The 22,234-nt window shown below is 48.5% G+C and overlaps 12 protein-coding genes across 12 annotated transcripts; 5 read left to right on the top strand and 7 right to left on the bottom strand.

Moving 5' to 3' along the window:
• Window positions 1-11: 11 nt before the first annotated feature.
• LACBIDRAFT_300604 (uncharacterized protein) lies at window positions 12-2,027 on the bottom strand (the record flags this gene model as incomplete). The annotated part of the gene is made up of 8 exons (XM_001873134.1): window positions 12-475; window positions 530-545; window positions 606-792; window positions 843-964; window positions 1,020-1,373; window positions 1,429-1,596; window positions 1,646-1,873; window positions 1,926-2,027. 8 exons carry the CDS (start codon window positions 2,025-2,027, stop codon window positions 12-14), a joined length of 1,641 nt encoding a protein of 546 aa, XP_001873169.1.
• A 66-nt stretch (window positions 2,028-2,093) lies between these two features.
• LACBIDRAFT_186871 (uncharacterized protein) lies at window positions 2,094-2,764 on the top strand (the record flags this gene model as incomplete). The annotated part of the gene is made up of 3 exons (XM_001873744.1): window positions 2,094-2,277; window positions 2,339-2,458; window positions 2,513-2,764. The coding sequence occupies 3 exons, from the start codon at window positions 2,094-2,096 to the stop codon at window positions 2,680-2,682; spliced, it is 474 nt and encodes a 157-aa protein (XP_001873779.1). The 3' UTR covers window positions 2,683-2,764.
• Window positions 2,765-2,796: 32 nt separating this feature from the next.
• LACBIDRAFT_300602 (uncharacterized protein) lies at window positions 2,797-5,402 on the bottom strand (the record flags this gene model as incomplete). The annotated part of the gene is made up of 6 exons (XM_001873133.1): window positions 2,797-2,943; window positions 2,991-3,341; window positions 3,396-3,989; window positions 4,037-4,916; window positions 4,969-5,216; window positions 5,271-5,402. The coding sequence occupies 6 exons, from the start codon at window positions 5,400-5,402 to the stop codon at window positions 2,797-2,799; spliced, it is 2,352 nt and encodes a 783-aa protein (XP_001873168.1).
• Window positions 5,403-5,644: 242 nt separating this feature from the next.
• On the bottom strand, window positions 5,645-6,399 carry LACBIDRAFT_176101 (40S ribosomal protein S16). The gene is made up of 4 exons (XM_001873132.1): window positions 6,368-6,399; window positions 6,237-6,314; window positions 5,805-6,184; window positions 5,645-5,746 (listed from the first exon to the last, which is right to left on the bottom strand). The coding sequence occupies exons 2-4, from the start codon at window positions 6,279-6,281 to the stop codon at window positions 5,737-5,739; spliced, it is 435 nt and encodes a 144-aa protein (XP_001873167.1). The 5' UTR covers window positions 6,282-6,314; window positions 6,368-6,399; the 3' UTR covers window positions 5,645-5,736.
• Window positions 6,400-6,717: 318 nt separating this feature from the next.
• Window positions 6,718-7,479, top strand: LACBIDRAFT_300600 (mitochondrial 54S ribosomal protein YmL6; the record flags this gene model as incomplete). The annotated part of the gene is made up of 1 exon (XM_001873743.1): window positions 6,718-7,479. The coding sequence occupies one exon, from the start codon at window positions 6,718-6,720 to the stop codon at window positions 7,477-7,479; it is 762 nt and encodes a 253-aa protein (XP_001873778.1).
• A 46-nt stretch (window positions 7,480-7,525) lies between these two features.
• LACBIDRAFT_300599 (uncharacterized protein) lies at window positions 7,526-9,068 on the bottom strand (the record flags this gene model as incomplete). Its single annotated transcript, XM_001873131.1, has 2 exons — window positions 7,526-8,974; window positions 9,030-9,068. The coding sequence occupies 2 exons, from the start codon at window positions 9,066-9,068 to the stop codon at window positions 7,526-7,528; spliced, it is 1,488 nt and encodes a 495-aa protein (XP_001873166.1).
• Window positions 9,069-10,554: 1,486 nt separating this feature from the next.
• LACBIDRAFT_291447 (uncharacterized protein) lies at window positions 10,555-12,181 on the bottom strand (the record flags this gene model as incomplete). Its single annotated transcript, XM_001873130.1, has 2 exons — window positions 10,555-11,793; window positions 11,843-12,181. The coding sequence occupies 2 exons, from the start codon at window positions 12,179-12,181 to the stop codon at window positions 10,753-10,755; spliced, it is 1,380 nt and encodes a 459-aa protein (XP_001873165.1). The 3' UTR covers window positions 10,555-10,752.
• Window positions 12,182-12,343: 162 nt separating this feature from the next.
• On the top strand, window positions 12,344-14,187 carry LACBIDRAFT_181495 (uncharacterized protein; the record flags this gene model as incomplete). The annotated part of the gene is made up of 2 exons (XM_001873742.1): window positions 12,344-12,463; window positions 12,517-14,187. The coding sequence occupies 2 exons, from the start codon at window positions 12,344-12,346 to the stop codon at window positions 14,059-14,061; spliced, it is 1,665 nt and encodes a 554-aa protein (XP_001873777.1). The 3' UTR covers window positions 14,062-14,187.
• A 120-nt stretch (window positions 14,188-14,307) lies between these two features.
• LACBIDRAFT_291445 (uncharacterized protein) lies at window positions 14,308-15,916 on the bottom strand. Its single transcript, XM_001873129.1, has 4 exons — window positions 15,767-15,916; window positions 15,639-15,702; window positions 15,417-15,583; window positions 14,308-15,362 (listed from the first exon to the last, which is right to left on the bottom strand). The coding sequence occupies exons 2-4, from the start codon at window positions 15,659-15,661 to the stop codon at window positions 14,440-14,442; spliced, it is 1,113 nt and encodes a 370-aa protein (XP_001873164.1). The 5' UTR covers window positions 15,662-15,702; window positions 15,767-15,916; the 3' UTR covers window positions 14,308-14,439.
• A 233-nt stretch (window positions 15,917-16,149) lies between these two features.
• On the top strand, window positions 16,150-17,987 carry LACBIDRAFT_227863 (delta 8-sphingoloid desaturase protein; the record flags this gene model as incomplete). Its single annotated transcript, XM_001873741.1, has 5 exons — window positions 16,150-16,950; window positions 17,005-17,023; window positions 17,076-17,097; window positions 17,152-17,530; window positions 17,583-17,987. 5 exons carry the CDS (start codon window positions 16,150-16,152, stop codon window positions 17,985-17,987), a joined length of 1,626 nt encoding a protein of 541 aa, XP_001873776.1.
• Window positions 17,988-18,212: 225 nt separating this feature from the next.
• Window positions 18,213-18,998, bottom strand: LACBIDRAFT_243755 (60S ribosomal protein L13; the record flags this gene model as incomplete). Its single annotated transcript, XM_001873128.1, has 4 exons — window positions 18,213-18,239; window positions 18,305-18,481; window positions 18,535-18,929; window positions 18,977-18,998. The coding sequence occupies 4 exons, from the start codon at window positions 18,996-18,998 to the stop codon at window positions 18,213-18,215; spliced, it is 621 nt and encodes a 206-aa protein (XP_001873163.1).
• Window positions 18,999-19,687: 689 nt separating this feature from the next.
• On the top strand, window positions 19,688-21,711 carry LACBIDRAFT_291442 (uncharacterized protein). Its single transcript, XM_001873740.1, has 13 exons — window positions 19,688-19,923; window positions 19,983-20,041; window positions 20,093-20,112; window positions 20,165-20,233; window positions 20,290-20,361; window positions 20,433-20,532; window positions 20,599-20,667; window positions 20,721-20,908; window positions 20,959-21,039; window positions 21,084-21,185; window positions 21,233-21,330; window positions 21,385-21,448; window positions 21,506-21,711. Exons 1-13 carry the CDS (start codon window positions 19,706-19,708, stop codon window positions 21,566-21,568), a joined length of 1,203 nt encoding a protein of 400 aa, XP_001873775.1. The 5' UTR covers window positions 19,688-19,705; the 3' UTR covers window positions 21,569-21,711.
• The last annotated feature ends 523 nt before the right edge of the window (window positions 21,712-22,234 follow it).

Genomic DNA, 22,234 nt, shown 5'->3' with positions numbered 1-22,234 from the left:
TCGAGGATGACTTATAGTAACATAGACTTAGAGTATATTTTCTTTTCCCTCAACTGCCAGATCCACAGATGTTTTTTGGCTCCTACACCTATAATGACCTGACCGCCCATCCCCATTACGCAGTTGTGTAGACCAGTGATGTGATCGTTTAAACCAACACGCCACCCCACAATTTCAGGGGGGAGTTGCACAACATTTGACATATCTCCACCTCCGTCTTTGTCATCACGTGCTGTGGGTATCACTTCCTCTCCATCTTCTTCTACAGACACAAGCCCCTGTTTCTCAACGGGGAACGGGAATGGACGGCGAGCAGGTAAAAAGCCGGCATTCAACATAAGGAAGGAGGATGATTCCGGATAGACACACAGTAAAACGGGGTCGTGGATCGATGAGTGATACACAGATAGATTTGGGGCAATATGTGGCGTTGTCCCGTTCGGGAATGCGTTTACGGAAACGAATTTGAAGGATGCTGTAAATGGTCAATCAATCGAGAATGAAAGAATCTGAAGTAAATGTTGGGTACAGCTCTCTTGGTAATCCTGTGAAAGGCAGCATCAGCGAAGAAAACAAAAATTTAATCCTTGCAGTGAAAGTTTTACCGAGGCGCAACCACGCAGTAAATCTTGAGATACGTCCTCTTTGTCCGGAGGGAAAAACCTGTCGATGCCCAGCCACCGCCAAATGACCAACTCTCCAGGCTCTGTGTGCACCGTCTTGTTCATCGGATCCTGGTATGTGCGCATCAAAGCAGGGCCACTGTGGGTCAACAGAAGATCGTGCTGTAGCCTGTTCACAATCATTGAGTAATATACCTGAAGGAATGTAATTGTGCATACCAAGTTACCGAAAGAACCCGTCCTCTATGAATCCTACTACTGCTAAAAAGAGGTTTGTCTTCTCGTTTCAGACGATCCTCAAAAGTGGGGCGCACAACCCAGATTTTGACTGCCCTATCAAGCTTGACGGGAATCATTCAAGGTGAATTTGATTGACGGTAAAAAAAGACGCCCTACCCCGCAAGTGGCGATGAGGGGAAGCTCTGGATGAAAAGCCTTGAGAGTCTCGGCAGATGTCCAGGAAATGAAAACATAAAGGCTTACAGCCCCTAGAACCGCAGCCTGATGTCCCCCCGATCGGCCACCCATTAAAACAACCACGCAGCGACCGATCCCATTGCCTTCTGCCTCAGTCATATGCAAGCCATGTGCCGCGCCTGCCAGACTGGGTTTTGTACTTGGAGGCCAATGCGTGTTGTTAGGCAACTGTTGGGGAGAAAGTGTAAGATCATAAATTCGCGTAGAATGGTCTCGCGATGTCGTGCAAAAAAGGTGCGGGTTTACAGGGTGGACATTGATGGATGTAATTGCCTGTCGCAGTCATTAGCAGAGTGAAATTGCGAGCACAAAAAAAGAAAAAACTTGCCCCTCCATGCCCACGAAGATACCCCAAGATAGAGTTGCGGGGTACGCTGTATACGTATAAAAGACTTGCTCTTGAGAAAACGACTAGAGGCTCAAAGAGCGCATTGAGGCTCAAAGCCCAAGAGATGTACATTACATCGGCAGGGAGTAACTTTAATTCTGGAGGGTCCTACATCAGTCGTTCAGTATCTGACTAGTGGGGAAATATGGAAACAAACCGCGGGAAGTCTGGCGCAAACGGGATCTTTTTGGCTATGGATGAAAAAGATATAAAGCTCATGATCAGAGGTGACCGCGACCGCATCTGAGTACGCAGAAATCATTGTCTCCCATTTTTTCAATGTTTCCTGATCGTAAAGGCTACCCTTCCAGAGGGTGGTCAAGGAATCGACGTGCCAGGGAAAAGAGGCAAGTGAACGGAAAGCAGAGGCATTAGGTTGCTTTGACTAGTTTACATGAATGAATTTCCCAGAATGACTGTGAGAGGTGGCGACCGACAGATATCTTCTTGATAATGTGAAAGGGAGGAGGCTTTTGGACACATCTATACCACGGCTGGGGTTCGTTATCTTGCTGTTGATATGATTGTTCTTCCGACATGGTAACGAGATTGCAAGGCAGGCAACGCTTATTTATTTGTTTACCACATTCAATTTCAACGCACTCATGTCAGAGTCCAACGATACCTCAGCGTTCACCTACAAATCACCATTCAAATATGCCACCGCCGTCGGAATTCAGGCAAGTGCCGTCGGTTTGGTCGTCAGTACTCTTCAGAATGCACTCGGAAACCATTCTTATGGCGCGATGGGTGTGGTGACAAGGACAGGAGGGACCATTGGCTTGTTTGGTGCGTTCTCTCTCCCTAACCTTCATGTTAAATGCCAACACTGCGTAAATTGTCCGATTAGCTGCCATGGGCGCGACGTTCGCCTTTACGGAGACAGCCGTTGCCAACCAGCGGCAGACTAATGATGCTTGGAACGGAGCTGCTGGTGCCTGCTCCGCTGGGTTTTTAGCAGGCGTCAGATGTGCGCACTTGGTCTCATTTAAGTCCTCTGAATGTATCTGACTTTTTCATTAAGCTCGTTCACTACCTATGGCAGTGGGTGGTTGTGTGATACTCGGTGCGGCCATGGGAACATACGACTACTCTGGCCAGTTAGCTGGCGAGACCAGCGTCACAAAGGAGGAAAGACGAAGAAACTTTTTCAAAACGCCACCTAAACCTATTGTTGACGTCGGAACGGATTGAAGGCCACGTCAGCGTTGACATTCGTAGAAAATAGACAAGCCTGTTGCATTCCCCACCCTTCTAGGTCTTGACGGAACTGTTGAACAAGAGCTACTGTGAGTCACGGGAGCCTCACTAGGCGTAAGGAGCTTCGAAATCAGGCCCCTGCCCTACGGAATTTTCCTGAGCAGCCTCCGCGCTCAACTGGTTGTATCGCGCCATGACTTCTACGTGATGTTTATCGTAAAAGTCCTCCCAATTCGCTTCAGTTTGGCATGAAACCTGCTACCATCAGTATAGAAGTTGGATTTTTCAAGCTATTGGCTTACCTGGCTGGTGAGACGAGCCCAGATGGCCGAGGGCTCTTGTCCCTCCTCATCACCACCGCCAAAAGCGAAATAATTTGATACAACACGGAGGTCTTGCTCTTTTGATTGGTCCACATACTGAGGTGGTGCCGTCGGCGTCGGAGGGCTCGGCACAACTTCATTTGAAAGTTCCTCTGAATCGAAATTATTGAATTTCGGACTTTTCAACGGCGCTGGTGTTTGTGAATGCGACTCCTTCTGACTCTCAGCCTTCCGAAAGGCGATACTGGCTCTCTTGCGCAAAGCATCGATATCATCCCGGATTGTAGTCCCTATGTAGGTTTTCCAAGATTTCAAAGTGTGGTGAGGCATCTGATGCACAACTTATTGAGTAGGTCTCTCTTGCTTCCACTTCCTCAATCATACCTTGTCATGCATGGCCTTCCCAATCGCGCTGTTAGCTACCATATGATCACGGTCGAGAAGAATTTTGGTATAGCGCAAGACGTATTCCCGTTCGTGTTCTGTATACCTGTGACCACTGGTACCGAAGCCAATATGCGTGTGCAAGGGTGGCGGCGTTGGTGTCCTTGGCCCGTCATAAGTCGGAGCTGAGAGTATAGGTGTCGGCGACTTTTTCCTTTTTCCTTGCTTTGCGGATGGGCTGGCAGGAGTGGCTGTTGATTCCTCGCGTGCAAGTTTCCTTCGTTCTGACTGTCGTCGATTCCTTTCCAAACGCCTCTCCTCCGCAACAACATCAGGAGGTTCTTCGTCAGACAGAGGGGTCGAACCCTGTCTTTTACGTTTTTTGGGTGTAAGCTTGAATAAATACGGAGTCGGGTCGTCTATCAAAGTCTCCCTAGCCACACAATCTCGGATAAAGTTCGCACTGACTGCAGGTCTCCCTGCGTCGATCGTCGAGCGAAGCAGGTCGAGAAATGTTTTCTGTTTTTGGGATCCAGAATATAAGACAGAGTAATCAGCAGTTGTGTGGTTGTTGGTAATCTTGCCGCCATTTTTCTGGGAAATGTTCAGTAACTAGATTGCTGGATGTGAAAACAGTTTACCTTGATGGCAGTAACAATCCTGAGGCGGTTGCCTAAATCAATTTGTACAAAAAATGAAAGTCCTCCTTCTTTGGTTGAGAAAATTCCTTGCTTGACTGGAGAACGCGAAGAGGCTCCCAATTCCTCAGTGCAAGCCCGAGTGGCATTCGGATAAAGTGAGTTGTTCGGCGACATTGCTCTTCGTTTCCCCTGTGCTTTTGATGACGGAGGTGGCGAAGTCGATAACGTGTTCGTCGACCTACGACCAATCGAGGAATGCAACAAAGAAGGGGAGGGTTGCAAACTTCCTGTTGCCGTGGACATGTCGATGGATACGTTATTGCTTATCTTAAACATGGGGTGAGGGTCTTGAGAAGTCTGTGCCATAGTGTTTGGTGCCATCTGGTTGTTCATGGCCATTTGCATAGCAGCGTGCCCCTGTGCTGTGGAATATGAGTAGCCATGGGCCTTCATAGCATCAACAAGTGCCATAGAAAACCCTTGCTCAAAATGGGGGGGCAATTGCTGAGGATTAAACTGAGGGTTCTGTGAGTTCAAGAAGTTTGCAAGAAATGCAGGGGAAATCATGGGCTGGGTAAAAGCAGATGCCATATTGTTTTGCATGATTGGCATCTGCATGTGATATTGAGGCATCATATGTTGAAAATTTGGGAAGAGATTCATTCCATTGTTTTGAGATTGAGGGATCAAAGTCTGCGTTTGAGATTGATCGTTGGAGAAAGGATGAGGTAAGGAAGCCTGAGGGATTTCAGTCATATTTTGCTCGATAGACTGTCTTCGTCGCTGAGTGGAATTGATGCGAGACACAGAATTGTCGCCTGACATACGACGATCGCTAATAGAAACTACAGGAGTTTCGCGAGGTGTGGGAACTGGGCTTCTTGAAGATGATACTGAGTAGACGAGGTGCAGAAAAAGCGAGAAACACTAACTTTCCATTTTCGTCATCCATAGCTTCTTCCAAGGGAAGCCCATCGTCTTCTGTGAGGAATCCCCCCCATCTCTCGTCATTATACACCTGGCCTGCCTCGATTGATTTATAAGCCCAGACAAAGTTAAGAACGACTTTGTCCGCGTCTTTCCCCCAATCGCGAATGAATCGTTTTCCTTGATAAGTTTCTGGGTCGACAAGGATAATTTGCGCGTTCTTCGGGTCGTTGCATATAATGGCTCCTGCTTTCTGAAGATGCATCCTAATTAGTAAAAGTCGACCTGTAGCATGTCGAAAACCTGCCTTCAACGCCCTCACAAGTTTTGGACGAGAAGAGATACCGCCAGCTTCGACAAAGATACGAATCTGTGAACCGTCCGCAGCCTGGAAAACGAGAGTATCGTTGGAAACTTGTGTGCTGGGTGGTTCGTCCATTGCGTTCAAGCTGAGGACGCGTTTAGTCACAGTCACGCACATAAAGTAGCAATTGTAAATGTTTATAACACATGATCATGGTGATGATCACTATCAAAGAGTAACCCCAAGGATTGTCAAAAGACTGTTGACTGTCTGTATATGAAGAAAGTGGTATATCGCTTAGGGCTCATTGTTCTCACATACAGGCTGGTCACGAGCCTAGTATTGTCAGAGGGTAAGAGATCGCGCGCAAGACTCAAAAGCGGTTGTTTTCCATAAGATTGGCATGGTTTCATAGAAGAGTACGTGACATGAAACATAACCAGGAAGAGAAGACAGAAAAATAGAATATTCAACGGTAACTGGGGGATTATTTGGAGGTCAGATGAAAGCAGAGAGTAGGAAATAAGAGGTTCGCACCTCTTTTGCCTGCGAGCACGAGCACCATGACCACCAAACTTCTTGGGTTCCATCCGTCTGGGATCGGCAATAAGGAGAGTTCTATCATATGCCACCAACTTCTTCTTCAACTCCATTGCACTGGATGCATCGATGTACTTGGCATAGTACGCAATGAGGGCTTTGGCGATAGCTTGGCGAATGGCGTAGACCTGAGAAGTGTGACCTCCACCTTTCACCCGCACGCGGATGTCGAGAGGTGCAAAGGAGTCCTCGCCAGCAACAAGGACGGGCTCGTACACCTTGAGACGCAAAATTTCAGGTTGAACGAGGTTGATAGGTGAGCCATTAATGCGGATAAGACCACGGCCCTCTTTCGCATGGGCGACGGCTGTTGCAGTCTACCATTGGAATGTGAGTATGCGTATGTAGGCTGGCTAAGGCAATACAGACCTTCTTTTTACCGAACGTCTGAACGGCCTTTACTGATGAAGCCATTTTTTAGGGTGAACCGGATGGTGCGGTTGAGTGCTAGTCAGCCAAAAGATGAGTAAAAAGGTGGTGTTTCCGATGCATGGGCGTACCTTGCTCTTGAGGTCGTTGACGCCGGTGCCGATAATATTGGAGACCAAGTCTGTGGTGGCTTGGATAAGCTATCCAGTTGCAACCGGAAAATGCCGCAACCAATGATGACTAAGCATTTCACCTCTTCGCCCTCACCACACCCAACTACCGCGCCATGTTTACCCGGACGTTGTCCAAGGTATTCCAATATATTCTATGTTATGCCAGCTCTTGACGTGTACACGCAGACACCGCTCCAGCTGAGGTTTGGTCGCCCTTCAGCTGCCAGGCTGTCGACGGTAACAGAGACGCTACGCTCCAGCATACCTCATCCACCTCCCGCGAAAGAAGGTTATTGTAAATTGGGGTTATGCTGAAGAGGTCTACGCTGACCTCCTTGCCAATAGTCCAACCGCTGGCATCACCTCTGTACCTCACTCTTTCACCTTCTCTCAAACGCCGTCCAACAGACCCTTCAACGGAAGACAGCCTCGTTGTCCTGGATCCAACAGTTTTCAATCATCCTATTCGTCGAGACGTCCTCCATCTCTGTGTCACTCATTACCTTGATTCTCTTCGCCAAGGCTCAGCAAACACAAAGACACGTGGGGAGGTGCGAGGCTCCGGTGCTAAACTCCACCGTCAGAAAGGCACTGGCAGGGCCCGAGTTGGCGACGGCCAAAGTCCTATACGTGTCGGAGGAGGTGTTGCGTTCGGACCCAAACCACGGGACTTTAGCACAAAACTTCCTCGCAAAGTCATCGAGATGGGCATGCGGGTTGCCTTGAGCGTCAAAATGAAGGAGCGGCAGGTCGGTATTATGGCATCTCTTGATTGGCCAAACGCAAAAACGAGAAATCTGGTACAAAAGATTGACCTTCTCGGATTACGCAAGACACTGTTCGTTACAGGAGAAGGAGTTGTCCCAGCTGGTTTGAAGCAAGCTATGGCCAATATTCCGCTCGTTCAGGTTATCACAGCGGACGAAGTCAATGTCTACGAAATCATGAAGTGGCAAAGATTGGTTCTCGATGTTAAAGCGGTAGAATTTTTCGAGAGGACGCTCAAGAAAGACGTTCCGATAGCCGCGATACCATTGCTGCATAGCCCCCAAGCGGAGAACTCCACTTGATTCATTTGTTGATATAACTAGCTGTTCATGATACTTTATAATGCCCTTACCAAAAGTCTTCATCTTCGTCATCGTACCCATATTCATTCTCAACATCAAGTTCGTAAGACGCGTCAAAGTCCGATTCGTCGTCGTAATAGTCCCAGTCATCTTCTTCACCCTCCTCCAAAAATTCAAAGGCGTTGGACTCAATGAGCGCATTCTTGCGGGCCGAGTATTGGACTGTCAGATGGCCTCCAAGAATCTCAGCTATCTTTTGGATCTGGTCATCACCTTCGTCCAGTTTGGAAAAACACGCAGTCAAGGGCGATGTGGGCTTGACCAAACGTTGGCCGACAACTCGAGAAAACCAAGATAAGTCGGCTACGCCTGTTACCCCTGCTTCCTTGTTCATTACTTCTAGCGTGATTGAGTGCAAATTGGGCAAAGAGATGACGGATGGTAGATAGAAATCTGAGTTGGTATAAATATTGATCAACTCCAGATCTATGGTGTTGGGAAGGGATTGAATGAAAAGAAGTTCTTCTGCTTCAATAGAGATGCCCGACATTCGGAGCTTTCGAACGCGAGAATTTTGCCTCCAGCTACGCAGGCTGGAGGAGAAGTGGCCAGATAAATCGAGTGAAAGGAGAAAAATTTCGATACATTCAACGTTCTCCAAAACAAGCAGGTGCAAAGGGCAAGCGCATGGACTGCTGTGTCCAGAGGTGAAACTCACTGCGAATGAACGCAGGCTTGAGGCGTGGATTGGAAGGGAGGCCTGATCAAAAACGGCATCCTCTCGCGCGGCGAAACGGCGGAGAATGAGAGACGACAATGAAGGGCACGCGTCGAAGAGATCGCGAAACTGCGATTCGCTCGGTTTAAATCGGTCAATATCAAGAAAGGTTAGATTGATCAATGGGGGTGAACAGTAGCCGCAAACTCCTTTGACCTTCAACGACTTCAATGCGACTGTATGTGTCATGATGGGCAGACCATTGCGGGAATCATGGGACTCCTCTTGTGTATACACAAAAACCTCGAGGTTGTTCAGCATTGGAGCTTCAGCATCACGGAAAGACGCAACCAAGGAACGAAGATCTTCAGCGCTCCATACATTAATCTTCAATGAGCGTAAACGGCAAATGTTATCCAAAATGGTTCGAGATATACAGTCAAAAGAGCTTCCGTCCCCGAAACTACTAGCAACCATGGTATCCAGTGTGACATCGAAGGGGGCTGGCTTGGACCTCTCGAAGAATGTCAGGACGTCGAATTTTGTGGTGCTAGGAAGGAAAATAGTACTCCAAAGACAAGGTGAATTGATGGCGACATTTCTCCAAAATTTGCAAACCATTGAAACGAGGATGGGAAAGGGCACCGCATTAATGCCAACTTCTGAAGGTGGCTGAGAACTTCCTGCAACGAAGATCTCAAGCAAGAGCTCGCTCGGAAGAGAGTGGACGGCGGGAGGTGAAGGGCTATCAAGCTGCAGAGCAGTAGAGGATTCGATCTATCCTCGGAATGTCTTTAACACAATTATGAAATTGCAAACCACCGTGACTTACCTGTTTTGTTATCTTCGTTTCGTTGGAATGCTCCATCATCGTTCCACTTTCCTTTACGCAGGAATTCGATTTGACAAACCAATATCGATCTCTCAGTTACTTGGAGGAGATGTAAAGTGTTAAGTACGCTTTGTGGCCGTAGAGAGGCAAGTCTGGAATAAGCAAGCTTGTCGCGAGCATGTGACGCGAACGCGTCGCGTTTATTGTTGTGGGAAAACCAACACAACACTGTCTTCGTCATCCATGTCCCAGCCTTCTCAATCCCAAAATCCAGAAGGGGAGGATCTAACCGAGTACCAATTCACAGGACCCTTGCTTGTGAATAAACTACAAGAAGCAGGTATTCATGCAAACGACGTCAAAAAGCTTGCTGAGGCGGGGCTCAACACTGTCGAGGCCGTCGCATTCACCCCCAAGAAAGTTTTGGTGACGATAAAGGGTATTTCAGACCAGAAGGCTGATAAAATTCTTGCCGAGGGTTTGTTCTTTAGATTCCAACATCCCATTTAATCTCACGCATACATTCCAGCACAGAAAATCGTACCTCTTGGATTCCAGAGTGCCACAGAAGTCCATGCTCGTCGTTCTGAGTTGGTTCATATTACGACGGGATCAAAGCAGCTCGATGCCCTCCTTGGAGGTAAGTGGCTGTAGTCCATGCTTGGAAAGATTACATTTCATATGTATTCTAGGTGGCATTGAAACTGGTGCAATCACGGAGCTCTTCGGTGAATTCAGGACAGGAAAATCTCAGCTGTGTCATACGCTGGCAGTGACTTGCCAGTTGCCTGTGAGCATGGGAGGAGGCGAGGGCAAGTGTCTATATATCGATACTGAAGGAACCTTCCGTCCTGTTCGACTTTTGGCAGTCGCAGAGCGATATGGGTTGAACGGCGAAGAGGTTCTGGACAACGTCGCGTATGCAAGAGCGTACAACGCAGACCATCAGAACTCCCTACTTACGAATGCAAGTGCGCTTATGTCCGAATCAAGGCATGCAAAGAAATTTCGCCCTCCTTACAGAGTCTGATCTTGTCGGCGGCAGATTTTGTCTCTTGATCGTTGATTCTTGTACTGCCCTTTACCGTACCGACTTCAGCGGTCGTGGAGAATTATCTTCGCGTCAGAATCACCTGGGGAAGTTCCTGCGCACATTGCAACGACTAGCAGATGAGGCAGGTGTTTCCCTCTATTCCTGTGACACTTACTTCATGCCATTCTATTCAAAAGTTTGGCATTGCCGTTGTCGTTACAAATCAAGTCATGTCAACTCCAGATGCCGCTGCAGGTCCCTACGCAGGCAACGAGAAGAAGCCGATTGGGGGAAATATTATGGCACATGCATCTACCACACGGTACTGAGCCTATCTCCTGTCAAGGCTTGCTTTCTGATGGCTTCGACAGGCTTCAGTTGAAGAAGGCACGGGGCAATACGCGTTCGTGCAAGATATATGATTCCCCTTGCTTACCAGAATCTGAAACCCACTTCGCCATTTTGCCGAGTGGCATTGGTGATCCCGAGGAAGAAACGTAATTGTCCTATTTTCTAGCCAAAAACTGGCATGGGACTTTACAATGATACAACATGGTACATTCTGTAATACAAATGTTTAGGATATCCAGTTGAATGGGCAATGGATGGACAGTTGAGTGAGCATCCGGTGTAGAATACATGTGGTCAGTACAACGGGAGGAACCGTCCATTTCGGCTTTTATGGGAAATCTAAGTCAAAAATCTGGTAATAATATTGGCGTCCGTCCCACTGATCCTTTCCTTCAATCTTAGCATGTCTGCTGGGCTGACATCCGCTATGTCAGCCATGAGGTACGCCACCTCGCCCTTGGAGTCAGAATACTGCTTCTCGACGTTGTATGGTGACAATGCATCGTTGACCTGCTTCAGCACACCAGGCTGGTTCTTGTGCACATGACAGACACGAATTTGAGTCAAATGGTCTGCAGTGATCGCGCGCAGATCGACTTCGGGGAAATTAACAGCCCCGACGGTTGAACCATAACCCAGGTAACGAGAGAGGGCTTGAGAGACCTCCTCCCCAATCATTTTCTGTGCTTCCTCTGTCGAACCACCGATATGGGGTGTGAGGATTACGTTGTTGAGGGCGCGCAGAGTGGAAGCCCATGAATTTAGCTGGTCATCAAATGGTGCACCATTTGCCCCAGGCTCGGCTGGAAAGACGTCTATAGCTGCGCCAGCCAGATGACCAGACTGCAGGAATCGAACGAGGGCGGGTATATCGACGACTTTGCCTCGTGCATTGTTGATGAGATATGATCCCTTTTTCATTTGAGCCAATTGTTGTTCAGATATCATGTTGATAGTTTCGGGGAGTTCGGGGACGTGAAGTGTTACAAAATCTGACTCGGATAGTAGCGTCGACAGGGAATCAACCTGACGCGCTGAACCCAACGGCATGATGTTGACAACATCATGGAAGAGGACACGGAGGCCAAACGCTTCCGCGAGTACCGAAAGCTGAGACCCAATGTGGCCATAGCCTACAATCCCTAACGTCTTCCCGCGAATCTCCCAGCAGCCTTTCGACTGCTTGTTCCAGATACCTGTTCGCAATTCGTACGCTCTCTCAAAGAGCTGGCGGGAAAGCGCGACAAGTTCGGACATTACGAGCTCTGCGACAGAGCGAGAATTGGAGAAGGGGGAGTTGAACACAGGGATTCCTGCTCTAGCAGCAGCTGAGAGGTCGACTTGATTGGTGCCGATACAGAAGCATCCAATGACGAGCAACTGACGTAGAGTTAGCCTGACGGCAGAAAGATCGAGATAAAGAAAGTACCTTGGACGCAGCCTTAAGTACCCGTTGTGTGATTTTTGTCTTGCTTCGGATTCCAATGCCATGATATGAGCCGATCTTCTCGACAAGCTCGTCCTCTGGCATTGCTTTTGAATAATGATCGACGTGATATCCCTGCCCTCTAAAAGTAGCAACAGCATCCTGACTGATGTTTTCGAGGATCAACAGCCTAAGATCCTCGTTTTCCAGCGGATGCAAAACCTTGGGCTGTCGAATGTCAGTGGTTGAATCTCTTGCACGGTTGCGAAAGTGGTCATGGATGGAGGAAGTGACAGGAGAGGTAGAGGCAGCGACGGATTTTATGTTGATTGGGGTGGACATGGTGGGAAGAAGCAAGGATTGAGAGAAAGAAAGACAAATCAGATGAGGACGGAGATATTTTGTTGCAAAAAGCACACAATGAAAACAATTTTGCTGACCGGACCGCCGTCTCCGGTGACTATCATTGACTCAACATTGATTGCTTTTTTTCTCTTGACTGTCATGGGTCTATATCTTTTGGACTACGGCGCAGGAAACGTCCAAAGTCTCGCCAATTCGCTCACAAAACTTGGCTATAAGTTCACATGGATATCCGATCCCACCGACTTCAACAAGGCTACCGTTTGTACCCATAACTTCATCCAACAACCCCTCATTTACACATTCCTATCTAGAGCCTCATCTTCCCTGGCGTTGGCGCGTTTGAGACCGCCCTCGGCTTTTTGAATGCTCGTGGACTTCTTGAACCTCTACGTGAATATATCCGTTCTGGAAAACCCTACTTTGGAATTTGCATCGGGATGCAAATACTCTTTCGCTCATCGGCCGAATCGTCCTCTGAAGGATTAGGCGTTATCCCTTGCCCAATCGAGCGCTTCGACGATGAAGACAAGACGGTTCCCCACATCGGGTGGAATGCCGCAGATCTTGTGAATGTCCAACAAGACGCGGAAGGCGTCAATGGTTCTTCATACTATTATTTCGTCCATTCGTACCGTGCAAGGTACAACCCTACAGAATACCCGGAAGCTATGCATTGGGCTCATACCACCACGCAATATGGAATGGAAATTTTTATATCTTCCGTTCGAAAAGGCAATGTTTTCGGCACACAGTTCCACCCGGAAAAGTCAGGCGCAGCTGGGCTTCAACTTCTTGAGGAATGGCTTCGTAAACCAGAGTCAGCTCACACATCCGCACCTTCCACCGCACTCATCACACGTCTCCCTAAGCCAGTTCATCGGCTCACCAAGCGTATCGTTGCTTGCATGGATGTTCGCGCTAATGACCAGGGGGACCTTGTCGTTACGAAGGGTGACCAATACGATGTTCGAGACAAGACAAATCTTACCCCGGGCTCCACGACTGCCCAAACGGCGGGGGAAGTACGCAATCTAGGGAAACCGGTTGCTCTCGCGGCACGTTACTACGAGTCTGGGGCAGATGAACTTTGTCTGCTCAATATCACCTCTTTCCGCCATTCTCCACTGCAAGATCAACCAATGCTCGCCGTTGTCCGAGCTGCCGCAGAGTGCGTCTTTGTGCCGTTAACCATTGGCGGTGGTATCAAAGACACTGTCGATCCTGATGGAACAAAACGAAGCGCACTGGAAGTAGCAGGAGCATATTTCCGCGCAGGTGCAGACAAAGTAAGTATTGGATCAGAAGCGGTCTATGCTGTAGAACGGCTCCTCGCAGCTGGGAAACTCGACGGCACCAGCGCGATTGAGACAATCGCTCATGCATATGGTCGACAGGCCGTGGTTGTCTCCATTGACCCTCGACGCACATATGTAGATTCTACCACATATGACGGGCCACACAAGTCTGAAGTCATTGTGGGTTCTCAAGGTTATGAAGGGAAGGCTTGGTGGTACCAATGCACCGTTTCTGGGGGTCGCGAGCTACGTCCGCTTTCTGTTGTGCAACTCGCCCAAGGTGTGGAGAAGCTGGGGGCCGGCGAGATCCTCATCAACAGCATAGATCGTGATGGCACGGGGCTGGGATTCGATCTGGATTTGTTAAGGGTGGTGAAGCGGAGCGTGAAGATTCCATTGATTGCCAGTAGCGGCGCTGGTTCTGCATCGCACTTTGTCGAAGTTTTTGAGCAAACCGATGTGGAGGCTGCTTTGGCTGCTGGCATCTTTCATAGGGGAGAGGTTGGAATCAAGGAGGTCAAGGAGGCGATGAAGGGTGCGAGTCTAAACGTTAGAGATTGAGTAGAAGAAACAAAAAATATATTCATGTTGTACAAGGTTGGCACAAACGCACGAGAGGGGAGGTACAGGTGTATGATATCCCGGGTTATTGTAAACCGATATGGTATCGCCAAGGGAAAGGCGTAGATGATGGCAAAAAATTAAGAGAGTGGAATAGACAACGGGTCAGTCGACGAAAAGAAAAGGAAGAGCCGTGACTGTTCAAGGGACCAGATAAATACAAAAAGAAAAAGAGAAAGAAAGAAGAAGGTTGTTGAGGAGGTCAAAGTACAACAGGGAGGTTGTACAAAAAAAGAAAGGTGTACAGCATACATAGGGAATGTGAGGCGGTGAAGTTTGATGCGAGAACAGAGGGAAAAGGCAAGTTTCCAATTTCATTTACTTTGCTCCGCGAACCACTCTGCCCACCTTCTTCATGAGACTGGTCTTCCTCCCTAGGGGTCCACCCTGATTACCATCGAAATATGCACCGGGGGGACTCTCCTCTCCTGGAGGAGTCGTTCCGCGATTCATTGGCGTAGCCGGTAACTCTTTGTTCGTTTGATTCTGGTTCTGGGCATCAATAAAAATGAAAGGCTCGGGCTTCTCTGGTATAGAAGCAGGATTGTTCCGTGTTCCGCCTCCAAATCGACCAAGGAAAGAGTTTTGCGAACGATGGGTGGGACGAGTACCCGAATCAGATTGGTAATTGACGGCTTGAGTGGATGGAGAGGGTGGTTGCTGATAATCTGCAGACACAGGTACGTTGGGTGCATCCCGCATTTTGCGGATGCGATGCATCAGCGATTTCGAGCGATTAGGAAATCCGGGAGAACCAAGGGGCGGAGAGCCCGGTGGTACGTCGGCAGTGGTGGATTGATCGGGAACGAAGATGGGTTGAGGAGGAGGAACAAGTGAGCGCCGTGCGGCAACACGTGAACGTGCATCTTTGTCCTCCTTTGGGCGCCTTGTTGCGGGGCTGCTGTGAGACGTAGAGAGTGAGCCATGGGAATCTTTGCCGTTGTAGATGGAGCTGGCCGGGGTATCCCCGTCCAGTCTCGTGGAGCCTCCTCCGGCGAAAAACTCTTCGAATGGCTCGGGCTCATGAATACCCCAGGCTTCTGCGATGGCGTCGACTTTCTTCTTTGGTGGGTCGGGGTAATCATTTGAAAATGCTTGGTATGCGAGGGCGGAAGGATAGGCGCTGTCACCAATCGGAGCATGGTCGGGTTTTCCACCGGTCCAGGCATGCATAGGTGCCTTATTCCGATGTTTGTTACGAGATGGAGCACATGCATCGAATGGACCATCATGATGGAACACTAAGCAATTCAAAAGATTAAGATAATGGAGTTTGACCAAAAGAGAAGACATACTGGGACCCACACCCGTAATATCTAGCCGGTCGATAACGTCGGCGTACTGTGAGCCTTTCTTGCTGCGAGATTTGCCGTTCGAGCGAGGTTTCTCTACTATACCTCCTGAATCCTGAGATTGTGACCTCCTGTCTGTTGGGCGAGAAGTGGCATTTTGGGCAGGCGAGCTTTGTAAAGCGACGATGAATGGTGGCGAAAAAAGAAATGAACGAAGGGACTCACATAGCCGTTTGGCTCCGCCCCATTCTCGTACGAGGACTGCTATCTGTTTGAGTACGGTAGGTAACTGTGTCGCGAACAGCTTCGGTGATGTCGTGATTATCGCGATGCGGTGGGGCAGACTTGGGAACAGAAGCTGGCATTCTAGCTGAGGGTTTCGACTTTGGAGGGGGAGGAGGAGGACGCTGCTTCTGCTTGGCGGGGTCGACGAAAGGGTCGGATGAAGATCTGAGGCGCGAGGGAGGCAATGACCTTGAAAGTTGAAGCTGGATTGCGGCCATGTCGATGGTTGGTTAATAACCAACGTTTTCTCACGCCAAGTGTTCCTACAAATCAATTCTTATAGGCTGCTCGCAGTGTCGGACGATGAGAACGACAAACGATGATGATAACGATGAACGACGACGACGAGAATGGCGAGCAACGACGAGCAATGACAAGTAAAATGAGAGGAGAGAATAATGAGACGCGAATATAAAATTATTTCGACAGACTCCTTTTCCTTTTTACCTCCATGGGTGCAACAACTCTGTGGACGAGGGATGCCGTCGCCAGTCGCATTCTCGCAGGCGAGACACTCATTATCTACCGCGATCATCTCCTTCGCATTCCTCAATCTTGGCTCAATGCACACCCAGGAGGTTCTCTCGCCCTTCTCCACTTTGTTGGCAGAGATGCTACTGACGAAATTGAGGCTTACCATCTCGATCATACCCTCACTCTCATACCCCGCTATTCTATTGGACGCGTCCAGCTCACAGAGCATGGTTGGGTTCCTCTCGTTCCTCCAGTCATGACTGGTTGGGTTCGAAGGTTAGGTCCAGGTGGCAAGCAGGAATGGTTCCAAGAAGCAGCAGACGCACGCTCTTTGGGTGACTCGGAAGTGTCCCCTTCATCCCAAATCCTTCTCGTTCAGAAGTCCGACGCGTCTTCACATAGTTCTGCCCCCTCCCTGTCGTCTCTCCAGCCCCCTCCATCAAGTCTTTCTCCCGAGGTTCAAGCTCGTCATTCCAAGGCCTACAGAGCCCTTCACAAACGCATTGTAGATGCTGGACTCTATAAAACTCCTTACCTGACTGGGTATGGCCCGGAAGTTCTACGGTACACGCTTTTGGCTTCCGTATCCGCATATGCCTATCACCACAATTGGCTTATGACGAGTGCAGTCTTCCTTGGCCTCTTCTGGCACCAACTGGTTTTTACTGCCCATGATCTCGGACATATGGGTGTCACTCATAATTGGGCTGTTGATCGCTTGTTAGCCACCTTGATCGCCGACTTCATTGGTGGACTTAGTATCGGTTGGTGGGTCCAGGTACGTTCTCCCGAGGTCTAGTTCTCATCGCATCCACCTGACATGTAGCGTTAGAATCACAACGTTCATCATTGTGAGTTCAATTTATCCAGTGGTTTCACAAAAACTTAGCATTTCTTTTCTAGTGGTTACAAACCATCCCTCACAGTAAATGCCATTTTTCCCCCCCTGGACTCAAACCCACGGCTGACTTGTATGAAGTGACCCCGATATCGAGCATATTCCATTCTTTGCTATCTCACCGCACTTCCTTTCCTCCCTTTGGTCTTCATACTACAAACGAACTATGCACTTTGATAGGTTCGCCAAGTTCTTCATCGCAGTGCAGCACAAGCTGTTCTATGTTGTCATGGCCTTTGCGAGATTCAACTTATACGCAAATTCGTACACTTTTCTTTACCAGAAAGTGTGGGATACCAAACGAGCAAGAGGTGGATATTGGGCTTGGAGGCTTGAGATTATCGGCCTTATCTTCTTCTGGAGCTGGTTTGGACGTGTACTTTATGGTTGTGGGACCTGGCAAAGAGCACTTGCTTATCTGCTTGTAAGCCATGTGGTGACAAGCCCCCTTCATGTGCAGGTACGTGATTTCCTGCTCATCCTTTGTTCATTGCCGATGCGAACCCCCCCAGATTGTCCTTTCACACTTCAGCATGCCGACAGGTGATCTAGGTCCGTTTGAGTCGTTCCCACATCGTCAGATGAGGACGACGACGGATGTCATCTGCCCGGAATCGATGGGATTCATTCATGGAGGTCTTCATCTTCAAGTGACGCATCACCTGTTTCCGCGGCTACCGCGCCACAATCTTAAACGTGCCAGCGCACTTGTCAAGAAATTTGCCAAGGAAGAAGGCTTAACTTATGCCGAATTCGGATTCGTAAATGGCAACAAGGAAGTCATTGGCGTGTTGAGAGGCGTGGCAGAGCAGGTCAAGTTAATTGGCCAGGTTGCCCGGGTCGAGGCGCAAGAGGCAATGGACAAAAAATTGGCCGTTGCTGATGAAGTTTATACAGGCCAACAGAAGAGTATATAGAATGTTGGCCTCGCACCGTTTTAGCGTTTGGACTTTAATTTACCCTTATACTTACGTACATACCCATGGAATTTAGATAAAAAGTTGCAACAGGGATCGCAGGATTCAAATAAAAGGGTCATATTCACCGCATAGGACATGGAATGCAAACAATAATGATTCATACGACGTGCTAATATTTTGCGACTCAAGATGCAAAATGAGGAGTGGGTGGTGGAAAGCGGTTTACTTTTTCTTTGCAGCTTCCTCCTCCTCCTTCTGTAATAGAGCGAGATGGTGAGCAGATCGTTTACTGCTGAACGCAATGTAACACAAACCTTGGCAGCCCGAGCTTTGCGAGCACCTTCATGTCTCTGGTTTGCACGAGCAACACGGAGAGTCCTGAATGCCTTGAACTCGCGTTCCTCGTCAGTAATTTTTCGTGGGGCTTCAGCAGGATACACTTCAGGGAGTGCAATGGCAGCGCGAGTTGTCTCGGCCTTGAGGTCTTCAGCCTGCCGTCCTCACTATGCTCAACTAAAGCTTAAAAACTGAAAAGAATACATACCGACGAATCACCCTTTTTCGGCTTGCCAGCCTTGCGGGGGAACACGATGAGACGAGTCTTGTAGGCAGTCAATCGCTCTACGTTGACCTTCTTTCCCTCCTCACTCAAATTACGTCTCCTGTGGTCCACAACGATGCCGACACCACGGGCCTCCTTCCTGCCAATACCAGCTTCCTTCAGCTCGGCCAAAGTAAATCCACGGCCCTCGCGAACTTTACGGTTGTATCGGACAGTTTGAGCGCGAACTGCAGGGCGGAGGAGTGTCAGAGGTCGGATGCCAAGAGTTGCGGCTTTAGTTTTGCGAGCAGTGCGTCTACGGAGCTTGCGACCTGGCTGATCGAACCAGGTGCGTACGCGACGTTGCCAGTCCTTGCGGAAATGGTTGGCGTGGAGGACTGAACAAAATATGGGCGACTGTTAGATATTCAATTGATTGACTCACCGTTGTTGTGCCGGAAACCCATGGCTTATTCTTTGGATGATTAGAGAGTGACATATCTGTGGAACGAGCGAACATACCTTGTGTCTTGAGGTCGTCGTCGAGGCCGATAATTCTTTGAAGCCTAATAGGACTTGGGTGGCTTGCCTCAACTACATAGTACCAGCCGGTTAATCCCGTAACCCTAACCCTAACTATATGAACTTAAGTTCTTCGTTCCAGGTCGTTCCGCGCCGCCTTGCAAGGGTTGCATCTTACCATCTCAGGTGTTGCTCCGCAAGACGCTACGCCGGCGCTTCCTGCTTACGATTCATTCTTTACGACCAGTCGTCTAAGGTCGTCTACCAGCGATCAAGCGAACCTCTACCGTCCAAACCCCATTTGGTTGTCCCTTTTCCTCCAAAGCGACTGCATCTCAGAAGTTCACGTCTTCTCCCCGCCACTTCGATGTAGTCAGCTTTTGAAAATAATAACATCATTTCTAATCCCGCGACATCTCGATCATGTGGGGTCCCCGGCGTCAAACGGAACGTTTGTGTGTCCATGGAGGTTGATCTAGAAAACCATTTCCCTGCAAGTGTCAAGAATGGGGTTCTCTTGAACATTTATTCGCCGTTGCCTCGTTCCCGATATTCTGGGAATAGCATTACGTCCCCAGAATTGTTTTCCGATATAAGATGCTCATCTTGAATCGCACCATGGCAGACCCGTCATCCCCTCTATCAGAAAGCCATGTCCTCCTCGCCTGTTCATTTGAGACCTCCCTTCCGTGCTGAACACATTGGTTCTCTCTTACGCCCCGCAGCCCTCTTTCAAAAGCGCGAGCTACTGGAAGAGAAGCAGTGCACTCTGCAGGACCTCAAGGCCGTCGAAGATGATGCCATAAAGCATGTAGTTAGGCTTCAACAAGAGCTAGGTATCAAAACTATTACCGATGGTGAGCTCAGAAGGTGGATGTTTATGAAATTTTAATTCCGGCTTCGCATCACCGAAAATGATTTCCTTGCAGGGGTGTATTTTTCGAAGGAGTTTTTGATACCCTAGAGGGGATGACTTCCATTCCCAACCGTACGCAATGTCATCTTTTCGCCTCATCGATCCTTGCTTATCTTCTATCAGGACCCATATCCACGTTCAAGGTGACGAAACCTCTACTTGCAAACTCACCATCTTGATGGATTCCCACCATAGCCTTATATACCTCACATTGCATTTATGTATGCAGCGGGACTCCAAGAGTCTGAAAGCGTGTTTTGTATCGTGCGTCATTGCCTACCGTTCCAATGTAGAATTTTCTCTCACTCACGCCTCTTCAGGGAAAAATCAAACGAACAAAGGGTTTCTATATTGATGATTTCAAGTATCTCAAGACCCTGGTCTCGCCGGAGGTACTTATTATTAATTTAGCACCCGCTCTTGATGCACTAGCAGGCAAGCCCATTGATTTCTCCTTCCGCAGGATGTAAAGTTTATCAAGATCACCATGTGCTCACCCTCGTGGTTTCATCAGCGCCATGGGTCGGACCTGACATATGACCTTTCGGTCTATAACAATGATGGTAAGACCCATATATTCTACCTTAGCTCGCTTCAATTTCTTTTGACTTATATATATATAACTCCAGACGAATATTTCGACGACCTCGGGCTCGCCTATCGTGAGGAAATTAAAGAGTTGTACGACATTGGCTGCCGTAAGCCTTATAGGACTAGAAATTTCATAAGTTCTCATCCGTGTCTCGCAAAGGTCATATCCAAATCGATGATCCTACCTTTTGCTATTTCTGCAACGAAAACATGATCGCCGGAATGGAGAAGGCTGGCGTCGATCATGAAGCACTTTTGGATACATATATACGTGCTATCAACGTCTGCACTCAAGGACGCCCTGATGATTTAACTATCGGAGTTCACATGTGTCGGGGTAATTTCAAGGTTGGCATACCCCTAACTACATTTCTATTTACTTATCATGCGATGCTTAGGGCGGTGTGCATTTCTCAGAAGGTGGTTACGACCGCATTGCCGTCAAGCTCTTCAACACCCTCGATGTAGATACCTATTACGTGAGTAGTTATCCCTGGAAAGGATGACTCTGACATCCTGCTAGCTCGAATATGATACAGAACGGGCCGGAAACTTTACACCTTTGAAGCAGCTACCTCTCAACAAGGTCGCAGTTTTGGGTTTGGTGACGACTAAAAACCCAAAGGTAAGAGCACAACCTGCTTACTCGCCCCAATCCTCACCCCGAGTTAGCTCGAGTCCGTGGCCGACCTGAAAGCGCGAGTCAATGAGGCAGTTCAAGCTTTGTGCGAAGGTAGTCCCAAACGCTCCAAAGCAGTTGCGCTGGATCAGTGCGAATATTTTTTTCTTCTAAAAGCGCTAACGGCTGACTGGACCACCTAAAGATTATGCATCAGCACTCAGTGCGGCTTCGCATCTGTGTGGCAGGGCAATCCCGTCACGGAAGAGGTTGGTCAACGTTTTACATCATTTTCAAAGCAATCTGGTTTTGACCTTAAGACGTAGGATGAGAAGAAAAAGCTCGCCCTCTTGGTTGAGACGGCCAAACAAATCTGGACCGATGTTTGAGGTGGACTATTATTTTCACCGCTATCATTTTTGGATATAACACAGGCTACGCTCGCACACTATAAATCCGATGCTCCGAATCCTCTTATCTGTGCATACGACACATGTCTGAAAATCTGACAGTGAATCTTTGATATCAAGTCTAGCTGTTTACGGACGCTGCTCCACTTTGAAATCCCCGTCTCACTAGAAGGGCATAGATCCAGGAAACTTCCATGTTTTTCTTCACCCTCAAATGCCCGTTTTTACAGCTGTAGATAGACTTTTTTGACTTTTTTGCACAATGAACTTCAATTTACCGGACCCCTTAATGAACTCTAAGGAAACGTCTGCGCATACGTTTCCGGGATTTGAATGCAATCCCTCGTAAGTACCTCTTGGTTTCCCAGGAACTAGAAAAGTTGGGCGAGTTGGGCGCTTTCTTCCAACGCCCTCGACAGGCCAAGTTGCAAGAAGATTTTCAGTCCAGTATCTCTTGCCCCTATGATCTAACAACCAGCAACGTTGTGGAGTTTCTTTCAGATAGAAAACGATTGACCTTCGTTCCGGCATTCGAAGTAGCGACTCTTGAATCCTTTAGGATCCTTGTTTCCAGAGAGGCGAGAGGGAGGATGAGCGACGTCGAGCAAAGCCAGGCATCAGATCACAAGGTCATGGAGAAAATGC

This window comes from Laccaria bicolor, genomic scaffold (genome assembly GCF_000143565.1).
Source record: "Laccaria bicolor S238N-H82 LACBIscaffold_1 genomic scaffold, whole genome shotgun sequence".
Taxonomy (NCBI): Eukaryota; Fungi; Basidiomycota; class Agaricomycetes; order Agaricales; family Hydnangiaceae; genus Laccaria; species Laccaria bicolor.
Note: the sequence above shows the minus strand (reverse complement) of the source record. Positions and strands in the feature narration are given on the sequence as shown.